The sequence below is a fragment of the Elgaria multicarinata genome, chromosome 5 (genome assembly GCF_023053635.1).
Source record: "Elgaria multicarinata webbii isolate HBS135686 ecotype San Diego chromosome 5, rElgMul1.1.pri, whole genome shotgun sequence".
In the NCBI taxonomy this organism is placed as follows: domain Eukaryota; kingdom Metazoa; phylum Chordata; class Lepidosauria; order Squamata; family Anguidae; genus Elgaria; species Elgaria multicarinata.
In genome coordinates this window covers 50501726-50525445 of record NC_086175.1, presented here as the reverse complement: position 1 = coordinate 50525445, position 23720 = coordinate 50501726, and the positions used below count along the sequence as shown (strand labels likewise).

Below are 23720 nucleotides of genomic sequence, written 5' to 3'. Positions count from 1 at the left end.
ATGATTACCTGAGCAGAGAGACTGTCAAAGAATTTTCTTAATTTTCACACCATGGAAATATGGTTAAGAAAGTTTTTAGCAGAGCCATTATTATGTACAGTGTCAGCTCCATGGTTTTGAGGACCCTGAATGCCCCCCCTTTCTCAGTGGACCCACCTTCTCACTGTCATTGTCACCAGCTACTATGGCTTATCTTCTTCTTTCTCATTATTGCTATCATTTGCGTACTTGACAGGCCAGTGAGCAAGTTAGGCAGTGGCATCTACTACTACTCCTTCTGACCACCACTGTTGTTTGTGGGCCAGAGTGAGAGGAAATGAATTATCAGGTTGCAGTGGTGAAGAAGAGGAAGAAGTTCAGGGGGTTCTTGTCAGTGGGCCCCTGCTGGGGTGTGGGCCTTTGGCAGGTGCCCAACCATTCCTACTTCTGATGCCAGCCTTGATTATCTATCTCATCTGCACACTCCCATGAACAAATGAAGGGAAAGCAAATACCTAAAGCAGTTCCCCAACCTGGGGGAGATCTACACTACTGCTTTAAAGTGCTTTATAACAGTTTTGACAACTGTTGGGGCCCAGGACACACTGCATATACAGTTTTCAAAACGTTTTCAAAGTGCTTTAAAGCACTTTAAAAGCAGTAGTGTAGATCCCCCTGGTGTCCTCTATACGCATTAGGACAGCAATTCCCACCATTTCTGGGCTGTGTTGCCCCTAAAGGAAGCGCTCTAGTCTCTCTTTGTTACTATCCTCACTGGAGAAGAACACTTTAGATCCCCTTCCTTTGATAGATGTAAGAGTGAGTGAGGAAGCAGAGCTGATGTTAATTAATTTTAATTAATTTTATGATTCTGATTTATACTGTGTTGTTGTACTAATGTTGTTCCCCGCCTCAATCCAAAGGGAGAGGCGGTTAAGAAATAATAATAATAATAATAATAATAATAATAATAATAGCCACCAAGTAATTTAATATTTGAAAGGCCCAAGCAATATAGGAATGTATAATGTCTACCAATTGGATTTTTGCTTTGATTTTCATTTGTTGCTTTTACATTCCTTATACCTCTCAACTACAAGATGTTCTTTCCAACTGATGTATTCTTCTCTTTAATTTTTAGGGACAGGTACATTTGGGCGGGTTCATCTGGTGAAAGAGAAATCGGCCAAGTGCTACTTCGCGTTGAAAGTAATGAGCATTCCAGATGTCATTCGACTAAAACAAGAACAGCATGTGCACAATGAGAAATCGGTTTTGAAAGAAGTGAATCATCCATTTCTGATCAGATTGTAAGCATCTCCCCACTTTCAGGTTTTGTGTTATAATGTTCATTCTGGCGTTCATTCAGTCTCATGTCGGTTTGGATTAATCCAAAGTCTTTTTTGGTGGCAAATGTTACATTTGCTTTTTTGTTTTCTTTTGTTAGAAATTGGCTCATAAGGAATGTTACAGAAAATCTATATGAAGAGCTGCTCTTTGGATTGTGTGCAACATGATGTAGAGTTGTGTCTTTGTGTGCGTTTTCACTCCAAAGTGCATCTTTGTCTGTTTCCTAATGGGTGTTCACAAACTGCTCCACAACTTAAATGTGTGTATTTCCCCCCCACCCCCAGCCATAACAGGAATGAAATATGTGGTTTATGCCATTCCTAGTGGCATATTGATGGAAATTATTAATAATATGAGTCTCATGCTCCAATGATTCGAGCATGCCCTTCAATCTTTTAAAAATTTATATTCAATTTGGAGATGTGTAAATCTGGTCAAGATGTCTCATTGGCCCAGTTTGCACATAACGACAGCACAGATTGGGCTTTAAAAATAAAAAAATATGATGGGTTGTCATGAATGAGCCAGTGTGCTATTTTTCACTGCTCAATTGTTCCTGCTTGGCTTCCCTTGCCAGCTGGAGTGGCTGAACAACTCAGGGATGTGCCATCCCTTGGTAGTTTAGCATGACAGTCTAACTCAGAATTCCGGCTTGTCTTTCCCCTAACAAGCAAGAGTTGGAACCCAGGGAGCGTCCCTGGGTTGTTTAGCCAGTTGAGGATGAAGGAAGAGCAAAATGGGGACAACCAAGCAGCATGAACTAGCATGCTGGCTCATTCACAACAACTCAGAGTTTTTAAAAAAATCTGAATGGTGGTTATGTCTGAACTGGGCCAGAATAATTAATATGTCATTGGATTCCATTTTCTTCAACTTTCTTTTTTCTCTCTCACCTTTTTTTCTGTGTCTGTCTCGTGATGTTAGGCTTGAATCCTGAGATAGCATTCCATGAATGGAAGAACTCCTTTTATTCATGGCAGAGATTCCAATCCAGCAGAGGGTCTTTATTGGGAAGAATGGGTTTAGGATATTTTCCCCCACAGAAATAATATGGTATCCTTCCTTGAAGGGCATTAAGATTAATTATAGCACTTGCTGGTGAATATAGTGTGTTGAAAGATCATATATTCCAATTCCCTTTGAAACTGAATGTTATCTGTTCTTATATGTTCTTTATTGCTTGTTTTGAATATCTTGTGGCAATGGGTGGAGTAATGTACACCACCGGAAATGTCAGCATTTCACAAGTTAAGAGAGAGAGAGAGAGGTGGTGGGTATATATTGCAAAAGTAATTTCAACATAACAAGATTGCATCCTGATAAGTTGAAATGGAGGAAGAGAACAAAGACAAGCAAGTTCAGTAAAAAAAAATCAGCACTTCCTGTTCAGTAAATTAATACTTGCACAAAAAATGAGAAAACCCTGGGAGAATGAATATATATATATATATATATATATATATATATATATATATATATAATTTTAAATCACTTTGAGGCACCTTTAAGAGTAAAAAAACAAAAACCATTCATACATGTATAAGTAATATTTTTGAACTCTCCTCAACCAGTTTGTCATGGTAACTTGTTCAAGAATTACAGGTTAAATCATTCTGAAATTGTACAGAGAAAGTATAGCAGAGAAGCTCTGCAAAAAGAAAGAGTTATTCACTAGAGTTATAGAATTGTATCCAGTGGTTGCTTTATGCTATTGCAAGGGTGGGTAACCTCCGTCCTGCTCCCCCCCCCCCGAGGTTGAAAGAGAACTCGCTTCATCCCTGACTCTTAGAGCATGTCTACACCATGCCTATACTCCAGGGTCATCCCTGGATCGACCAGAGACTTTCCCTGGGATATCATGAACCGCAGAAAACCCAATTTTTCTGTGGTCCCAAGACTATCCCAAGGAGCATGGGCTGTGTGGCTGCTACTCCAGGGTTGTCCCTCCCTGTGAGTAGTGGGGCTCTTAAAAATGGGCACAGAGCTGTGTGGGGTTAAGTCTGTGCCCATCAGGGGTAGGGTGTGGGGAGCGGTTTCGGGAGTTGTTTTTTAACTCACTTTTGCAGAGGAGCACAATCGCACTTCTTCTCCTCCTGTAGGAAAAAAAATGGCGGCTGTGATGTCCCTCTTTTCTTCCAGCACCGCGTGGCCGTCAAGACACTAGGGGAGGATCGCAGAAGCAGTTAAGTCTCCGATCCTCCCCTTTCCCTCCCTCTACACCCTTAGGTGTAATCATGCCCTTGGTCACACTGGCTCAGAGTGAAGAGAGTTGGGAGTCCAGTAACAGGATGGTTTATAAGATAAAACCAATACAACAAAATAATAATAAAGAGACAACAAATATTCAGAACTCACTAAAGCCATTACTAAGAATCATATTTTGTTTTATTAGCATTATTTCATAATTATATCACCTTAGAATTAAGAAAATTAACTTACTCTAACCATACCTTCTGTAAGGTGCTGTTTTGCACCCTGTCTTGTGTTCCTGCTGACAAGTTTTAAATATATTTCTTTTGTTATTTAATTATTTGTATGACATGTGTTGATGGTGGCTTAATATTAAAAGCAATTGTTTGGGATTTAGCTATTAATGACAAACTGACTTGTAATATTAAATTGAGAAGAGGTATAGCTAAAACAAATGATTTTGAAGGAAACAGTTCCTAATATTTGTGTTTTTTAAGGGAAGTGGGAAGCCACCAGCAGAAGAAAGTATGAGATTTTGGAATCAGGAATGAGATCCCGAGGTGGGGGGAGCACTTATATGTTATGTTTGATTATGTTATATAGATATTATATTATTGTTATTCAACATTTATTCAACATTTATGTAGTATGTTGTTTCTTTAATTGTATTGGTGTATGTTTAAGTATTGTAGAAAAATAAAAATACTAAAAAAAAATTAAAAGCAATTAAAAGATATTCCATAAAAGAGTTTAGTAGTAAAACATACAAAAGCAGCATGTAGCATAGATAAAACAAGTAAGAGCTGGAGCAGTGGAGCAGATTAAAGGTTTTAAAATAAAAAAGCGAATTTGGGCACTGAAATGACATCACTGTAAAAGGACAACCGTGGGTAAACTTCAGACTTACAGGATTTTCTGTTTTGTTTTGTTTTTAATAGTTAACCATACTCAGATTTAATGGAGTGTGGGTTGTTTAACCATGGGCTAGCGTATTGTCTGAACCCAGAACATTTTCCGCAGGGTGGCTTGTTAACCATGCACTGTGGTTTGCCAACTACACTGAACAATCCAACAACAAACCATAAGTTTTCAAGGTGGCTTGTTTCAGAAAAATAAGCCACTCTGCATGGTCAGCAAGTCACCCTGCAGAAAATGTCCTGGGTTTAGACACATGCTAACCCATGGTTCAACAAGCAGCCCATAGTTAACAGCAACCCATACTCAACCACTGATAGTGGGTTAGTGTGTTGTGTGAACCCAGTCTGGAACTCCAAAGTTCTACCAACCAGAGCCTGGTGCAAATAAGATAAACTTAAGGACAAACAGAAGCTCTATTCAGGCATTCTTCTTACTGCCTTCATTGAATGGGTGAGAAGAAGAGTGGATAGCAGGGTAGCTTTCTGGCATGAAAAACTTGCTTGCTCTTTCCTAGAGTAAAATGCAACAGTTTAGCCTGTAAATAACATTTAGTTGTGCTAAACTCCACATAAGACAATATTATATGCTGATGAAAATTGGGTCCAATGGCTCTTGCATCATGTCAAGAGGTGAACTGGATGACCCTTATGATCTAGCACATTCTACAGACCTATGTAACTGAAATTATATAAATGGTCCAATATTTTGTTTCTTCTTCTTTACAATCTTTTTATTACAACAGAAACATCAAAAAAGCAAAAAAAAAAAGAGGTGTGTGTGGGGAAACATAGCATAAAATATATTCAATGGGATATTCAGGGAACCACATACTGGAAATGTTTAACATCTTTAAAATGATATGATGTCAAATGATGTGGACACATGTGGCTGACTAGGTAAGAGCACTTCTGGGTCCTCAGCTTGGACCAATTCTACCAGGCATACTCCCCTGCTCAACAGCCTCCTAGTTCTTCTGCCTGTTTTCTCTGGTAGTCTCTAGGGATAAGTGATCCTCAAAACCCACAGTTCCCAGTGGAGGGGTCTGCCACAAGGAAATATGGCGTGCAATTTATGTAGAAGTAAGTTCTTTATGCCAACAGCAGCCGCAATCTCACAATAGATTGGGGGAGGGTGCGGTCCACGGTGGACTCCAGAGGTAGGCTTCTTGGGGATCTGGCTTCATTGGAGTCCACAGTGGATTACGCCAGGATCCTTTGAGGTGACAGATTGCTCAGCAGAATTCACCCACTCCACCCAATGGCTGACATTTATCCCTGTTTAGACCTCTCTGAAAGATTCACAGAGCTCCTATGCATGGCAGTTCACCCAAAACTCCCTTGTTCCTTCTGCTGTAGTTATATGAAGCTCCTCTTCCCTTTCAAGCTGTGATGTTTCTGTCAACCCTCAGCCATTCCATGAATATACCTAGATCTGCTGCTGAAGCCTCCACAAATCGATAAATTATTTTAAGGTCTCTTAAGCCTGTGGTATGTGTTGAAAGTATGCTACGCTATACATTCTTTTTGAACACTTTAAGTTTTATTGCATGTTTGTATTTGAGGCCCTTAAATTATGAAATAATTTGTTTATGCTTTACTAATAAGTTCTCTTAGTATTTTCAATTTGTATATCTCTTTTATTACAGATTTTGGACTTACCATGATGAACGCTTTCTATATATGTTGATGGAATATGTACCTGGCGGTGAACTTTTTAGTTATCTGCGCAACATGGGACGCTTTAATAATAGCACTGGATTATTTTACTCTGCAGAGATTATTTGTGCAATAGAATATCTCCATTCGAAAGAAATTGTTTACAGAGACTTGAAGCCTGAAAATATTTTATTAGACAAAGAGGGACATATCAAGCTCACGGACTTTGGATTTGCTAAAAAGCTTGTTGATAGGTAAGCGCTTTCATACTGACTTTTGGGGAAGATGAGAAGAGGGCAGAAGATGGAACTTCATATAAAACTACTGGTATCAACTATGAAGCTGATTAACATGCTTAGTTTTAACAGATTGGTATAAGTATCCTCCCCATTGTGGAGAGAGTCAGGATAAGACATTCCCTCATATACACAAAACCACGCATCCAAGTAATGTGGTCAGGAAGTTCAAATTGGAAAAGGAGAATGATTATATTCATCATAGCTAATCGGCTGCCATCCTCCTTTCAGGCACCTTCAAGGATGTTGGCATGAACTGTTACCTTCTCCTCACAATGAGCAAACTTGTTCCTCTATTATTATTATTATTATTATTATTATTATTATTATTATTATTATTAGTGTTGTTAGGACCTGCAGATTACAAAATATTCTATTCCTGCCTAAAATTGCCTAATGTGCATGCTAAGCATTCCTGTTTACAAAAACAATATTTATTATAATTTGATTGTAGTTGTGAAGTTGTTGTTTTGGACAAATGATGATAGATCATAGCCTGTTTAAGTTTAAGGCAAGGTAAAAACATACAAGCTGTATTGCTATTTTAATTGCAAATGAAGCAAAGTGTTATATCATGGGGGGGGGGTGAATATCTGTACAATATGCTGTATAGATTAATTTCCTACAAATCTGGGAACTACAGACCAGTCAGTCTGAAATCCATCCCTAGGAAAATTTTGGAACAGATTATAAGGAAGCCAATCTGTAAGCATCTTGAAAATAATGCAGTGATTACTAGAAGCCAACATGGATTTGTCAAGAACAAATCCTGTCAGACTAAGCTGATCTCATTTTTTGACCGGGTAACCTCCCTTGTGGACTGTGGGAATGCTGTGGACGTAATATATCTTGACTTCAGCAACGCTTTTGACAAAGTGCTCCATGATATTCTGCTTAACAAACTAGCTAAAAGTGGGCTAGATGGAACAACTATTGGGTGGATTCACAGTTGGCTACAGAATCGAACTCAAAGAGTGCTTGTCAACGGTACCTTCTCAAACTGGGGGGAGGTAACAAGTGGGGTACCGCAGGGCTCAGTCCTGGGCCCAGTGCTCTTCAACATTTTTATTAATGATTTGGATGAGGAGGTGCAGGGAACACTTACCAAATTTGCAGATGACACAAAATTGGGTGGGATAGCTAATACCCTGGAAGACAGAAACAAACTTCAAAGTGATCATGATAGGCTGGAGTGCTGGGCTGCAAACAACAGAATGAAATTTAATTGGGATAAATGCCAAGTTCTACATCTAGGAAAAAGAAACCAAATGAACAGTTACAAGATGGGGGATACTTGGCTCAACAATACTACAAATGAGAAGTATCTTGGAATTGTTGTAGATCACAAGCTGAATATGAGCCAACAGTGTGATGTGGCTGCAAAAAAAGCAAATGCTATTTTGGGCTGCATTGATAGAAATATAGCTTCCAAATCGTGTGAGGTACTGGTTCCCCTCTATTCGGCTCTGGTAGGCCTCATCTTGAGTATTGTGTTCAGTTCTGGGCACTACCCTTCAAGAAGGACGCAGACATGCTGGAGCGTGTTCAGAGGAGGGCAACGAGATTAAGCAGGGCTCTGGAAACAATGCCTTATGAGGAGAGATTGAACTGGGCATGCTTTGTCTAGAGAAGAGAAGATTGAGGAGAGACATTATAGCAGCCTTCAACTGCTATACTTTACTTTAACTACTTGAAAGGTTGTCACACAGAGGAGGGCCAGGGTCTCTTTGATCATCCCAGAGTGCAGGACATGGAATAATGGGCTCAAGGTAGAGGAAGCCAGGTTTCGGCTGGACGTTAGGAAAAACTTCCTGACTGTTAGAGCAGTATGACAATGGAACCAGTTACCTAGGGAATTTGTGGGCTCTCCCACCCTAGAGGTATTCAAGAGGCAGCTGGACAACCATCTGTCAGGGATGCTTTACAGTGGATTCCTGCATTGAGCAGGGGGTTGGACTCAATGGCCTTATAGGCCCCTTCCAACTCTACTGTTCTATGATTCTGTGATTCCTTCTATTTTGATGGTTACTCTGTCCTTTCATGTGCACTGGCCAAGTCACCACTGGTGAGTCCGTATAGTTTTTTTCATACTAGCAAGAGCATCCCCCAACCTTTTTCCATTGGACTTCAAGAAAAGCAAGAGCTCTCCTTGACTTGTGAAGCCCATCTGTGAGACCTAGGAAAATATCAAAATATTCGCTGGTTTCTGAGCCCCTTTTAAGACTAAGCCCAACAGATATGGGCTCTCCTTTCCAGCTCAGAGCTGGGGAGTGGGGTGGCACTTCTCCTGCAGTTAATGCTGGATTTTAAAAGTGTATCCAAAGCCCAGAAAAAAGTCAGAAAAGATCAACACCAATCCCTTTCATCAGTGGAGTGCAGGGTTGGGGAAAAGCACAACCGATGGCCAGCCAAAATTGGTGTACTCCTTCCTTACTTAAATTTTATAGGTACCTCTTAAAACTACTAATTGACCAACAGTTATGATCAAAGCTTAGTAAACTTAGTCTACCTGGTTTAACATATTTTTAGGTATGCAGCACAGTTAAAGTTGAGCATTTTTAGTCTTATTGCTTGTTCATCTGTTACTGAAATCAGTTGAAAGTGCTTTCTTTCATGTGTGTGTTTTTATTCTTTCTTTCTTTTTTAAGGGCCACACTTTATCTAGAAAGCTAAGGCAGCCTGCATATGTGTTCATATGCAGTTTGTCTTCTATCCAGGCAATAAGATGCTTAACTTTGGCTGGATCTTGCTGAAAGACACAAAATAAAATGCCAGGTTGAAAATCCAGGCATGTTATTCAGTCTAATTTGTTAAACAGAAATGGTCTTTCTCAAGATTTTAAATAGCATATATATATTTCCAGAAGGAATTATTTGAATGGCTGTGCTAAACTGGGTGGGGAAATAGATGAAGGTTTACCTTTTGTGAATTACTGAAAGGCTTTCCTGGTTGTTTCAGGAAATATATATTGCGATGGTGTGGTTTGATCTCTGTTTTGCTATTTCTATCTCTGAAGTTAGCCTTGCTATTACAGATAATTTAAACGTTTGCTTTTAAGATTAAATTTTGACATCTGTACAGCAATTTACTACTTAGCACTATCTGGAATGTTTGCATTTGGTCTTTTTATTTATTTATGTGTTTTGACGGGAACATATACTTCCTTTTATAGTAAAATGTCTTAGTGTTGATTACAAGGTTTGTTTCAGTAGTAATAACAAGATTACCCCTTCATTAGAAAGTCAGCTTTGCTGTTGCCTTCTTTGAGAACCACACAACTATTGTAAAAGGTAACTTTGGGTTGCACAAGTAATCCAGTTCTCTAGCAATTTGTACCCCAGACATTGATGATGATCCTCTGTATGTCCTAAGAAGGAGGAGGCAGCAAACCTTCATTACATGTAATCCAATTTTTACTTTTAAAGTAAATTACTGTGTGGCTATTAATTTACACCTACGCACATTGGGAGGGAAAACATTGTTTACAAAAAGGCTTGTCTAGAAATAGGGGACATGAAGACTTTGATTGGCTTTGATGTATCCAGAGTTAAGTATTTCAATGAGAGGTATGCATGTTCTTTAATCAATGGAACTTGAAAGGGGTTAACATGTGGCTGGATCATGGCTTATATGGGAAATGATGTTGGCAATGCATCTAGATTTCTGTGTCATGCTTGTTGAAAATGAAAACAGCCCATAACCCCCACCCTATCTCCACAGAGTGATATCTCTCCAAAGGCGCTACAGTAGGGTGACCATATGAAAAGGAGGACAGGGCTCCTGTATCTTTTACAGTTATATTTATTTATTTATTTTACTTATTACATTTATATACTGCCCCATAGCCGAAGCTCTCTGAGCGGTTTACAAAAATTAAAAACAGTAAACATTAAAAATATTCAAAATTTAAAACCATCAAAAACACAAAACCAACAGTATAAAAACAACAGTATCCAGTTGTATTGAAAAGGGAATTTCAGCAGATGTCATTTGTATATATGGAGAACCTGGTGAAATTTCTTCTTCATCACAACAGTTAAAGTTGCAAGTGCACTGCCCTCTTTTAAATCTGGTCACTTGCAAGTATAGAGTCTCACAAGGGGAAACATACAAGTAAATACTCCACTGAAAGGAGTAGTAGGTCCCTAGTGACCACAAATTTTAGGTTGGGCACTGAGGAATATGTGAATCTGTTCTAAGGAGGGATGCTGGAGAAATTCAAGATGGACTAAAATGATTTTTGATTTCTAAGAACCCAACCTGTGGAATCTGCTATGGACTGGTCTCCCCAGGCCGCATGGAGTCCGCAGACTTCTAGATTTTTTTAAAAAATACATATTTTACTTTCCTGAATTTTACATAACTTAATTTGCAGGAAAATACACATGTTTTTGCAGGAAAATATATGGGGGAATGTTGAATGGAATGGGGGACAATATGCTATTTGTAACATACTGATGTGAAGTATGTACATTTTACAAACTTTCTTATATTTTTCTATACATAAAAAAAAAAAATTGAATCCCATCTGTGAACGGACTCCAGAATGAACAACACTGCAGAATCCACGAAACACAGACAGAATGGATTTTATACAATCCGTACATCCATCCCTAGCTCTAAGTACAGAATAAGTTCTGAATTTCCAATTATAGTTACTATACTACTCTCTTAGTATGTTACTTTACATTAATAGTATGCAGATATTGGTATTTTTTTATAGTTAAAGACTAGATTCAGTATGTGCTAGCAACCAGTTTTCTATGGCAGACTTCTCCAACCTCTGCCCTCCAGATGTTTTGGACTACAACTCCAATCAGATGCAGCTAGCATAACCAGTGGTCAGGAATCCAGGGAGTTGTAGTTCAAAATATTAGGGAGTCACCAGGTTAGGGGAAGGCTGTTCTATGCTGCCCTTTTCTTCTGTGATAGAACTAGAGGCATGCTGTAATACAACTGAATATAGAGAAGAAAGTCCATATTTTAGCCATATAGGATAAAAGAGAACTGCTAGGTTTCCATAACCCTTTACTACAAAGTCAAAGCCCCTGACTGTTATCTGTCCATTGAAGAATAGCCATTGACTCAGATATCCTTTCCTCCTGCATGGTATCTGCAGGTTTGTGTGCTTCTCTGGGGAGCTGAGCAATATGAAGTGGGAGGAAAAATGACTAAAGAGCAGTTGGTGTTTGACTCATGCTGATGACAACAGATTGGGCACCACGTGTATTTGTTTCTAAAGGGTCTGAATGCCTCTGTGTTTACAGAAGCAAAGAAGGCTAGCCCCTCTGCTGCTGTTAAGCCTGTGAAATATCATACAGCAGATCTGTTCTAGGTTATGAATGGCCAGAGAAACCTGGCCTGTCTCTATTTGAAGGTTAAATCATCATCAGCCTGTTGTAATATTTGCCAGCAGCTTTGTAGACTGCAGCTGCAATCCTATTTTATTTATTTATTTATTTATTGCACTTATATACCGCTCCCATAGCCAGGGCTCTCTGGGCAGTTTACAGAAATTCTAAAATTAAGATTGAAACGAGTATACAAAATTTAAAATCCTAAAACACAGAACATACACACATAAATCATTAAAAACTGTTAAAAAACTAAACATGTGGGTGATTAACAATCCTACACAGCCCTGCTGATGACAGTGTAACCAACTCCAAATTGAGCAAGTGTAGAGTTGCTCTATGAATCACTTATATGTGGCTTGGCTTGAGATTGCTGATTGAGACATTGGTAGAAGGGTAATTTTTTTAAAAAAAAAAAAAGTTTCTAACACATTTACAGCACTGCGAGCCCACCTTTGCAACTGTCTCAGCTGAGTCTTGCATCTCTCCCTCTCACTTGCTCAATGCTGCCACCTCCACATGGGGAAAGTTCACAAAGTTCCTTGCAGCTAAGTGCCTGAGATGGAAGCAGCATAGCCTCCCCCACAGCTTGTGCACCTGATTGCTGAGCATGTTAGCTTTAGCCAGATGGAAGCACCAGCAGTAAAGGACAAGATCTATCTGTACTTGTGACGATGGGCTCACAATGCTGTGAAGCCTCTGATATTATGTCTGTCTCCAACAGACGTAGGCTCTGAATTGAATACATTTAATTTGGTATGACCTTCTGAGGCTGTACCTGTGTTGCTATAGGTGATATTAAATGTTTGTTGGTGACCAATTCTTGTTGAAAGGCATGGTAGAAAATAGATTGCTTTTCTAGTTGAATGCAAGCTGGGGAAAACTATTATTTTCTGATTGTGGAAATCAGTTCGTCTTTAGATAGGGAAGAATGCCAGATGTCTTCAATTCTGTATTAGTTTAGCCCTATTTAAAGCAAAAACAAAATCAACTCTGAATGCTAATTCCCTTGCCTATTGCAAGCTGATCTACAAACCTCACTCTTGGGAAAAAGTTGTTGGGGGAGTGGTTGTTTATGTGGCTGCAGACACACCTGGATACATGAGGCAACATGAATGCTATTAGGATGCTGGTGATGCATAGCTGTACATCTTAATTTCTTATGATCTCAGTCCTACAGTCTTGGTTACCCAGTGTCTGCCCATGGTAGTGGATTGTGTACAGGTTAACCAATTAAATCTGAGATAATGCTGTTTGGCTGATTTAATGGTCTTTGTTAGGTCATGTGATTGAAGTAGTGGCTTCAGTTGATGAAGAATGTAGTGGCCTGCCTCCTGATGGATTACAGAAACATGTTACACTAGCATCTGTACTGGCTCTCAGTCAAACGTTGGCCTTTTTTCTTTTCTTTTTTAAACAAACATAACCTGCTTGGACCCTGTGTACATTAGAGATTGCTGCGTCGATTATGTATTTTTAAGATCTGTGACAAAAATACTTGACCATAGTAAGACAAAGATGGCCCCACATTCCACTTGCCACCCTTGACATGGTGTTTAAGCACCTCCTGGCAAGCAGGATGAGCAGAGTCCCAGCTCTCCCTCTCTAGCTTAGAGTTGGGTAGGAAGTGGGGTTTGTCCCCACAGTTGTGCTTAGCTTCAGAGGATCCCCACCCTTCTCTAGATACCAGCTAGAGAAGAATGTTTCCCTGACAGTTCTAGTAGTGGGTGGTTTAGGCACTTAGAGCATCTTGATTGGTCATCACCAAAACAAGGCCCTATTCTTTTTCATAATTCCAAAAGATTGGAGCTGCACAGGGGAGAGGGGGATTTTTCCCCCTAACTTTCCGAGGAGGTCCAGCATGAGCAAGCTTAGGGTTGAAGTCTGCATATTTACCTGGGTTACCCATTGAACACAGGTAGACTTACTTTTGAATGAAATTGCATGTGACAAGAGGTAGTATACAATACTGTCACTCTTCTTACTCAGTTGACATAGCGTTGGAATAAGCGACCTCTAGTGCTATACCAATAGCATATGAAGAACACCCATATCACTACTTTATGCAATTGGCATAGTGCTAGAGGTCGCTTACACTAATGCCACATCAGTAGCGTAACTGGAGTGGTAGCACTGGATGCTGCTCAACGTGTAGAACTGCACTGATTTCCCATTTCTGTCTTAGAGACTGAGTTCAAGGTTATTTTAGTGTTAAGTATTTCAGTGATTGTGCTGATGTTTGATTTCGTTGCTACTTTTCTTGGGCTCTTAGCATGGAAGAGGATAGAAATCCAGTAAGAAAAAGTTTGGCTTAAAAAAGGTAGTAGCATGAGGAAACAACCGAATTTCTTCGATTCTAAGACACACTTTTTTCCCATATAAACATCTCTAAAAATGGGGTGCATCTTAAAATCGTGGGTGCATTTATTATTTCTTAGAATCAACGCTTTTTTTCTGTTGGTGGTACTGAAATTAGTGTGCGTCTTACAATCGATGGCATATTAGAATCAAAGAAATACGAAATATATCCCACTCAAAACATTTCAACCTTCTGATTTGAATCTGCACTTTCCAGGGTGGATTGATTTTAAGTCAAAGTGATTTCTACCATGATTTGAACTGCTAAGCAAAAATGCCAATCTAAATAATTGATTTTTTTTTCATTTTGAAATTCTTATATATATTTTTAAGCATGTATACTAGCTATGAAAACATATTGGTTTGTAGGGGTGTGCTCTCCATCCCTAAATTATCTGGCAACTGTGAACATGTGCGGAGCATTCGATCTTCCAGAGTGGCAATTGGCCACTTCTAAACCCATCTAATAATATCAGAGCGGAGACGTGCCCAATCGAAACGCCTAATGTCTCTGAAATTATTCTACCATTTTGCGTGTGTGGTGTGTAATCAAAAACCTCCCAATAAGGAGCATGACCATTTTGTGTGTGTGGTGTGTCTAATTGAAAACCTCCCAATAAGGAACATGGAGTGATGGGTTGGGATAGTTTTGATAACTGATATTATTGACATCTGTGGCTAACCAATTAGGAATTGTCACAGTGTTCTCCCTCCCTGTTCTGTTCTCCAGTCGCAGTGTTTCGGGGAGGGAATTCCAATTAGTGAGATTAGGGGACATTTGTTTGCAAAGTGAGATTTAGAGAAGGAGAAGAGAGACAGAGAGAGATCTACAAGATCTGGTTGTGCCTTTCTGCTTGGACTCATAGAAGTGAGCCACAGTGTGAAAGTGCTGCTGGGCTGAGTTAGTAAGCTTCTACACCTGAGTGAGGTAGGCTGTTTTTCAGTTAAATGATTACTCCATTGGCTGGTTGGGCTTCCAGTGCAGGAGAGGGGGTCCTTGGCATCCTCCTCTTCCAAGCCATGCATTGCCTCCTATGGGGAAGCTGTTGTTGCTTTGACTCGACTCAATCCAGTGCCCGACTGACAGTGGGGGAGGGGTGCCTCGTCCTGTAAGCCTCCTGTCCTATTTGAGGATGGGCAACCTGTGTGCTGCTGTTTTGGCATTTTATTCATATATACTTACTTAATTATTATTGTGCTAAGTGCTTCCTGCTGCTTCGTTTCTCTCTCCCTTGCCATACAGATCAAGACACAAGAGGTGCCTGAGAGGTCATTTGGGGTTAGACTTCAAAAATTCCCTATAAAGCACTGCATGCAGGGAACTGCTCCACAGTTAGCATGCTTAAAGCCCTCTTTAAATGCTGTCATGCTGCCAATTCTCATGTGTTACCTTTAAAACTGAGGGAGCTGTGAGCATTTCTATTAATTCCCATTGATGAGAATGTACCTGTTACCTGAAAAGAGTGGTTTTTCATTGAACTATCCAGCAGAGCTGAGAGGGACCCGCTCTGGAAATCAGGGCAGAGAAACACCTCTATGGAGCTCTGGCTCGAATTTCAAGGTGGAGAAAACCCACTTTGCACACCCGTATTGGTTTGTCTAAGTACAGAGTCTGTACAGCACCATGTACACTGATGGTGCTATATAAATAAATAATAATAATAATAAGTACAAATGTAATAATGTCCCAACTCTGAAATGTCCTTTCCAAAGAGATAGGACTGACACTGGCATTACAATTTTTCCAGCACCTGATTATAATTTTTCTATTTGCTATGATATTTTAAAGGCTTATGTTTGAGTCTATGTTTAGCTCTAAAGTCTTTTGTTGCCTTTCACTTTGTAATTGTTATTAAGGAGCTTGCTTTATTGTATTTGTGCATTGTTTAAATAATTTTATGCCTATTGTACACCACCATGAAATCCATTCGATGGATGGCAATTTGAAATGTTTTAAATTAATCATTAATCCTTTGGTCAGGCAGCCTAAATGCACTGAGAATTATATGCTTTTAGAAGATACAGATTTCTATGTGTGTGATTCTGGTGACATGCCTAATGGTATCTTCTGGAACTTAGCATGTGTCACAATCTGCTAGTACCATGTGCAAGCTTCCATACCATCATCATCTTTGTATATAATTACTTACTGTTATGGACTGCTGCCAAATTAGAAGTAAATGTTGCTTTTCCACAGCCGTGGTGACCAGCTGTTGCTTCCCTAGCCCTACTTATGAGAACCTTCATGTTATAGAGGGATACAAGTAAAGAGGCAGACACAAATAACAGGAATTACACAGGTTGTAACTTTAATAAAGGAACATGGGAATACCATGCTAGAAATTAAGGCTGGGGGGAGGGGGTAAAACCCATCCTGTTAATAACCTGCCCATGCCAGCCAAGGGAGACCGCATGGACAGCTAGGCAAGATGTCCCTCTGGCACAATTCAGGTGATCCTGAAGCTACACCTTGCAGGGAAAGATCATTGTAAGGCAGATTCCCTGTTAATCTCTCCTGCAGATTCTGTTGAACATGCCATATCTTCACAGCCAGTCTTAAGTAATGTGACACCCCTTCTGAGCTCCAATGGGCCATCCCAGTCATCTTCATGTACTCATTTTGCTACAATCTCTTTAACACCTCCCTCCATAGTGAGTGAAGCTAGATTGGCATCTTCACTCCTCCTAGTAAGGTACCATTATATCTTCATTCCTTAATCAAGTCTTCCCCAACCTGATGCCTGCTAGATGTGTTGGACTACAACTCCCATCAGCTCCAGCTGGCATGACCAATGGTCAGGCCTGGTGGGAGTTGTAATCCAAAAAATCTGGAGGGTTCCAGGTTGGAGAAGTCTGCTGTAATCCCTGCTGACAGCTAATGCATCTCCTTTCCTGCTGTTATTCACCACAAGTCCATGGGAGTAGTTGTACCTGTTGTAATTGTGGGCCTGCCCTTGATCAAGGCAATCAAACCTGTTCCAATCCTTGTGAAGAAGAAAAATCCTCAACCTATTCTAGATCATTTGTAATCCTTAATTGGGGGTCGGGCAGCAATGCCATAGAATCCCCAGTGTGGATAGGGCAACCTGAAAGTACAAATCCTCTAACAGGGAGTTGCTGCTAACCATTCCAGCAAAGGAGCTGTTGTCTCAGGCACCTAGAGAGGTTGCCTTGCCCACAAAATGGAGCCCACTTACAATTCACACACAGACATGACTGACTGTTCTAGAGCATCCCTTTCCCTCTGAACAAGGCCAGGCATAGAGATTCACCATATCCTCATAGGCTATGTCCTTGCCTCCCTGTATCTGAACCACAAACACTGCACTAGGCAGTGTGCTTAATCAGGCCCTGCGAAAAGAGCTCTAAAGGACTAGATAAAAGTGCTCAATAGCTTAAAATGCTAGAAGGTCCCTCCCTAGACAGTGCAGTTCCTCTCCCACTGCTTAGCTTCCCCAACTAGTATATCGTTTGGGCATCAAGAGTGAAACTGGTGTTATTTCTGCCATTTGCCTGAGGTCTGAGAAGACCCCAGGTCCCACAATAAGTTGGATGATGTAGGCTCACAACAACCTTGCAGAACCCCAGCAACCTGTTATTTTTTTCCTTGTTCTTTTTGTTGTTGTTGTTAAATCTTTTTTATTTGCAACACAACACTATCAGCATGAAAAAAATGAAAAGAAACAGGGGGAAGGGGGAATCATTTCATGGAACATATCAATATACAATCATCATTAACATCTTCCTTAATATAAGAAAAAGAAGGGGGAAATGCAAAGGGCGGCAGGCGTAGGGGAAGGTTTAACATTTCCATTTCAAATATATACCACATAAGCAGTCCATATATCTAAATAAGCATCCATATACAATTGAAGTTAAAGGAGATGCGCTCAAATGTAGCAAGAGCAGTAAGACTTTCAGTCCATTGAGTGATATCAGTGGTGGATGTTTTTCCTTCCAAGCTGGGTGCAGAAGCCTCTGTTCTTTCCGCCCAGCAGCTCTCCTCTCCTGGATGGCTTATTCATGGTGAACCGAGGAGAGGGGGGGAGGGGTTCCTATCATTTCCGCAAAACAAAATTGAGTATAGCAGCAGCTAGTAGTCCTTTGCACCATGTGGAATACTTAGAAAGGGGTGGCAAGAGCACAATGAAAAACTGGCACTGCTATTTAGCTATGATGGTTAACAGTGGACGTCTTACAGGATCATTTTTGCCTTTCTTTAAATCTGTACAGCTGTACCCAGGCAAACATAGCTTTCAGTAGTACTCCATAGATTCCCACATGTCTCCAGTTACAGTATTACAGGTTAATTACCTGGTGATTTAAGTCAGCTTTAACTCTGTATTAATCTTGGATAAACTTCTGCAGATGAGCTTGGAATGGTAGAGTGCATTTCGCTGTGAAACCTATAATGTTCCTTCTTCCCCTTTTCAGTCTGTAAAACTTGTTGGCTAGTGCCTAACATATAAGTGAATATTAAATCCCAGGCTGTTCCTGGCTTGACACAATTTTAAAGGAAGTAGCTGTTGGTCTTTGAGTATTTATTTATTTCATTTCTATACTGCTCAATAGCCAAAGTTCTCTAAGTTGTTCACAAAAATTAAAACCACAAGGTACAGCATAAAATATGAAGCATGGAAGCTTAAAACCACTGTACAAAAGTACAACCAGAATAAAGCCTAGCAGTAATACTGTTTTAAAATTCAGTGTTAAAACAACTTTTGCCATTTTATTTTACTGTTTACTTTTGTAACATAAAAAAGTTTTTTGTGCAGTTACTATAGATACATTTAATATCTAAAAAGCTTTTTGAAAAAAAAGAAAAAGAAAAAAGAAACCCATCTTGTGTTTACGGAGAATATCTCACCAACCGCATTGTGAGTCAGTTCAGATGACCAGCTTACAACGTGACAAATCCCTGTATGCAGTGTTGTAAAGTGGCTTCCATTTGGCAGCTGTAATCAGTAGATCGGTCTTGGAGATGGTAGAATTGAATATAATAATGACTACAATTTTGTTAAAGCATCCTTACTCAGTGCACAAGCATGAGTGCTGCTAAGATCTCATGTTTCAAATGTCCATTGCACGTTCATGTTGAAGGATGCAATTGAATCCAAAGCTGATAAATAGGAGTTGACATTGTGGCTTAAAAAAAAAAGGGCTTGATCATCATCCTTGCTGCTAGATGGCACTAGAGTACAGTATTTTTGTTACAGGGACAAAACAAAAACAAAATACTTTCCCCAAAGTTAAAAATATGCCTCAGGTTTCAGGAAACAGAAATTTAAACAGCTAGCTTCTTGGGTTATTTTCCTTTTTGAATGTGTATTGATTTCTGTTTGACAAAAGTCTTAACCCTTTTTATATACTTCTAAAACTGTGAACCCTTTAAATTAAAATGCAACTGTAGTGCTGCCAACTCAGCTCCTGCAATGTGAAGATGACGGTGCTTAGACAACTTAGCCATATTTCTCTCATTACTAAACTTAAAAGGAAATGAGGGTATTTGGTTCAGATTAGTAACTGTTATCTGATAGTAAGTGGAGAAATGCATATCCTGGACCTTAAGCCGTTACATAAGAATACTTCCATGCAATACATCCTGCCACACATGTTCAAGCACAAATCTTGGCAATTGGATCTACATTTGTTATGTACTTTGGTTACAACTATAGTGAGGCACCATACTGTAAACATGAAGTATTATTCGGGGAATAACTGATTTGAAATGGAGAGGATTGTGTATGGGGAGCGATATGACCACTTTGATATTGATAAAACCTAATTTTCATCTAGTGCTGACACTTTCTAGAGGAAAGCCTTTTGGGGTTTCTTCCTAAGTTATAAAGGCTATTAATATAGAGGGAAGGGAGAGACCTAGCCTAAAAGGATCTCTTCAAACTGGGGAAATGGTTCGTACAATGGCAAATACTTATTAATTAATTAATTACATTTCTATGCCGCCCAATAGCCGGAGCTCTCATATAGAACTAAATAGTCAAGTGTAAAGTGATGCTCATTGTGGCAAAATATGTGATTTCACATATACGCTGATGGGGTATGAGCTGGTAGTGACTGACTCACAAAGGGATCTTGGCAGTGTGATGGATAGCTCAGTCAAGATGTTGACCCAATGTGTGGCTGCTGGGGAAAAAGGCAAATTCTGTGTTGTAGGTCATTAGGACTTCCCATAGGCATCTGGTTGACTACTGTGGGAACAGAATGCTGGACTAGATAGGCCTTTGGTCTGATCCAGCAGGAGTATTCTAATATAAAGAACCTTTACATAACTTGAAGGTTATCTCCGGTCTTATTATTAAGCAATTTGTTACCATAGATAGGGCTCATCTACACCAAGCAGGATATTGCACTATGAAAGCAGCATGAAAGCTGTATATAAAAGGAAGGAGCCACACTACTGACAACTGTTGGGGCCCATTGGCACATACCATATTCCGCTTTCATACTGCTATATCCTGCTTGGTGTGGCTCCTGCCTTTTATATACCACTTTCATAGTGCAATATCCTGCTTGGTGTAGATGAGCCCATAGTTAAATCTTTAGATAGATACTTGTGCCTCCTCCTTCAGATAATACAGTGGGTCCTTTAAAGTCAGTGCTTGTCTTAATCTGTGTTTACAAATGTTCATTTTCAAGTTATGTAGAGCATGAATTCCATGCATCCAGGAGCTTCCAATTGTCTTATAGTAAACGGAATCATATTTGCATGCACTATGCATTCCTCTCATCCTTTTACAAGAGATCAAAACAGCACCTACATGTACCAGAGTGCTATCATGTGGTTGTAATATTCATAAATATTTAAAACTTACTGAGCTATTTCTGCGTATTAGTCTTTCCTTTATACCTTGGAATTAGCCCAGTTTCTATGGAAACCTAATATGTAACCAGTATGAAACTTTATTCTAGTTTAATGTTCCTTATTATTTTTTCTTAGGACATGGACGCTGTGTGGAACCCCAGAGTACCTTGCCCCAGAAGTCATACAGAGTAAAGGTCATGGAAGAGCAGTAGACTGGTGGGCCCTGGGCATTCTGATATTTGAGATGTTGTCTGGGTAAGTTATTGGGCAATGTGGAATTAAATGAAGTACAAGTAATTCTACCTTTTCTCACAAATATGGAAAATCTAATTCTGTAACTTAATTGTCTTAAAATATTCCTTTCGTGAGGAAAATAAATTTGGAGACGGAGAATGAGACTGTTCTGCACAATATCAAAACACATAACCATGCAGAATGCCTATCTTCTAAAGATGAGAAGAGAATTTAAACCTTTGCTTTCTTGTGAGAAAATGATAACCTTTAAACATTCTCCTGGCCTCAAGGAAGTGTAGATCCATGAGTAGCTCCTATCCAACATCTAAATCACCCAATTTTGTGGTTGGGTTAATTGTGTGGGTCTTTCGCTTAAAACTAATACCTCTTTCCAAGCAAGGTGTCATTAGAAAAGGTCCATGCAATCAACTCCTCTACGTAGTTGGGTCATTTAGATAACAGCCCCCAACCACATGGTAGCCAGTGATGGATAAGTGGGAAAATACATTTCAACTGGGAGAACACTTCAAGGGCACCAATATTCACTTGGAATCCTAAGAAAATTCCTTGCTCAACAGCTTAACTGTTTTCCTAGAATTCAGTTGCATATTGTTTACCTCTGAAACATTTTGTTGAAACAATAAACCTTCAAGAGGCTCTGATGTTTATCCTAAAAGCTTTACTTAGTCAGGAATGTTTCCTGTGAACAAAAACTGTATTGAAGAAAAGAGAGACGACCCCATATATTGTTCTCAATTTGCCCTAGTCTAGATTCTCAGTGAAGGAATTTGTAGGCATTACGTCGATTCAGCTTATTGGCAACCTAGAAAGAGATTACCGGGGTCGCAAAGAGTGTTTTGCCCAAGCTGTGAAAGTTATACTCAGATTTGTTCTCGAGTTGTGATTCATCATGTCCTACCACCACAACATCCATGGTGTGGAGGGAAGTCAGGGTGCAGTGGATATGAAGGCACATTTAATGTTTGTAATAGGACTTATATCATGTTCACTAGATAATAGAAGCTTGTTATTTGCTTTTGCTGGACCTTCCTGTTGAATGTGGCACCAATTTTAACATAAAGCTGACGTGTGTGTGAGAGGGGGTGGGATGGGGTGGAGAGAGAAGAGAAGATTCAATATCCAATAAACCCAAGAATGTTTTGATTCCACTAGATGGCAGCATCCCCAGAATAATATATAAATGATTTAACTTGCTTTGTTGCAGGAAGGGTTTCTTAAAGGATAAATTGTGCAAACAAATGTTCAAATGCAAAACGCAAATATGTTTGTTTTTAAACTGAGCTTTGCAATTGAATGTTTTCTTATTACATCTTCTCGACAGTTGACATGAGTATGAGTAGAGTTGCTTGTGTGCTATCTTCCAAAGCTCTGAAGTATATGCTTTACCTTATCCTGTCTCCAATTCATTGTGTACGCTGGCACAATAAAATGGAATGTATGAATTATTCTACAGTTGAGTAAATGTCATTGCAAAAGAACAAATATTGAATCCAGTTTGCTATTATAGCAGTGTACAAAGTTTTTGTGTTTTACAATAGTCCACCGCATCTTCTTTTATCTGCCATTTGAATTATTTCATTGTTTTATTCTGTCTTTTAGTGACTTCTTTGTAAACCACCTTAGAAATATTTTTATTGCATAATGGCATATACATCATCAAAATAAATATATAAATAAATCTTCCCTACAATATCAAGGATTTTCTACCACAGAAAACTGTTTACAACTTCTTAGACCTCGTATAGGTAGCCCATCCCTGTGGCTGCTCATACCCCCACCAGTTTTTGCTGCAGTCATGCTGGAGAAGACGGGTGCAGGAAAGTCATTGCCACATGCCATCTTTCCCATTGAGTTTGCCTCCTCTACCCCACCATCCATCTGATTGGCATGGTGGGGGAAGCACAGTGTTATCTCAGTGTACAGGGGTAGCAGTGAGAGGTTTAAACTAGTGCTGTGCCAAAAATTCCTCTCACTTTTTTTTTTTTTTTTACTTTTCTCATTCAATTTGATAGAAAAGAAATTGCTTTCAAATAGAAATTTAAAGGAGAAGAAATTTTTGGATAAATTCTCCTTGGTTGGGTTCAGGGATCTTGGGTTAACCTTACTAATGATGTGGCTGAGGAGTGTGTGCAAGTGATCTGTTCTCCACTGTGCAATCATCTCTCTGACAGCCTGTACCCACCCACTGCAGGGCATGAAGTAACTGCTCCATAGGGCTTTTTCAGATCAGGAAGTGCAGGCAGCCTGGGAGGCTGCCGAGCAATGGAAAGATGGGTTGTACAAAGGAAAACGCAGAAACTGTGCCATCAATCACCCCAGCGATTACGTAAGATCAAAACCACAATAAAATACATTCAAAATGCGAGCACCCTGAGAATGAGGCAGAAAAATGGAATCCTCTTTCATGGGGGAGCGGGGGGAGGGCTTTCAGGAAATTGGAGATCAGATTTTGGCCCAGTACTAGCTCAGCCTCATCGTTGATTTTTTCCCCTGAATGCCTCCTTTCACATCTGCTACAGGGCTTGTGGAGAAGGAGTGGTAT

The 23720-nt window shown here is 39.6% G+C and overlaps 1 protein-coding gene across 2 annotated transcripts in view; it reads left to right on the top strand.

The window, feature by feature from the left end:
- Nucleotides 1–23720, top strand: part of PRKX (protein kinase cAMP-dependent X-linked catalytic subunit) — a 75067-nt gene that overhangs the window by 38004 nt on the left and 13343 nt on the right. For both annotated transcript variants that reach the window (XM_063127518.1, XM_063127519.1), the window contains exons 2-4: nt 1121–1289; nt 6083–6346; nt 21059–21178. In XM_063127518.1, the coding sequence (XP_062983588.1) occupies nt 1121–1289; nt 6083–6346; nt 21059–21178 (553 nt within the window). The remainder of the gene's footprint in view (nt 1–1120; nt 1290–6082; nt 6347–21058; nt 21179–23720) is intronic.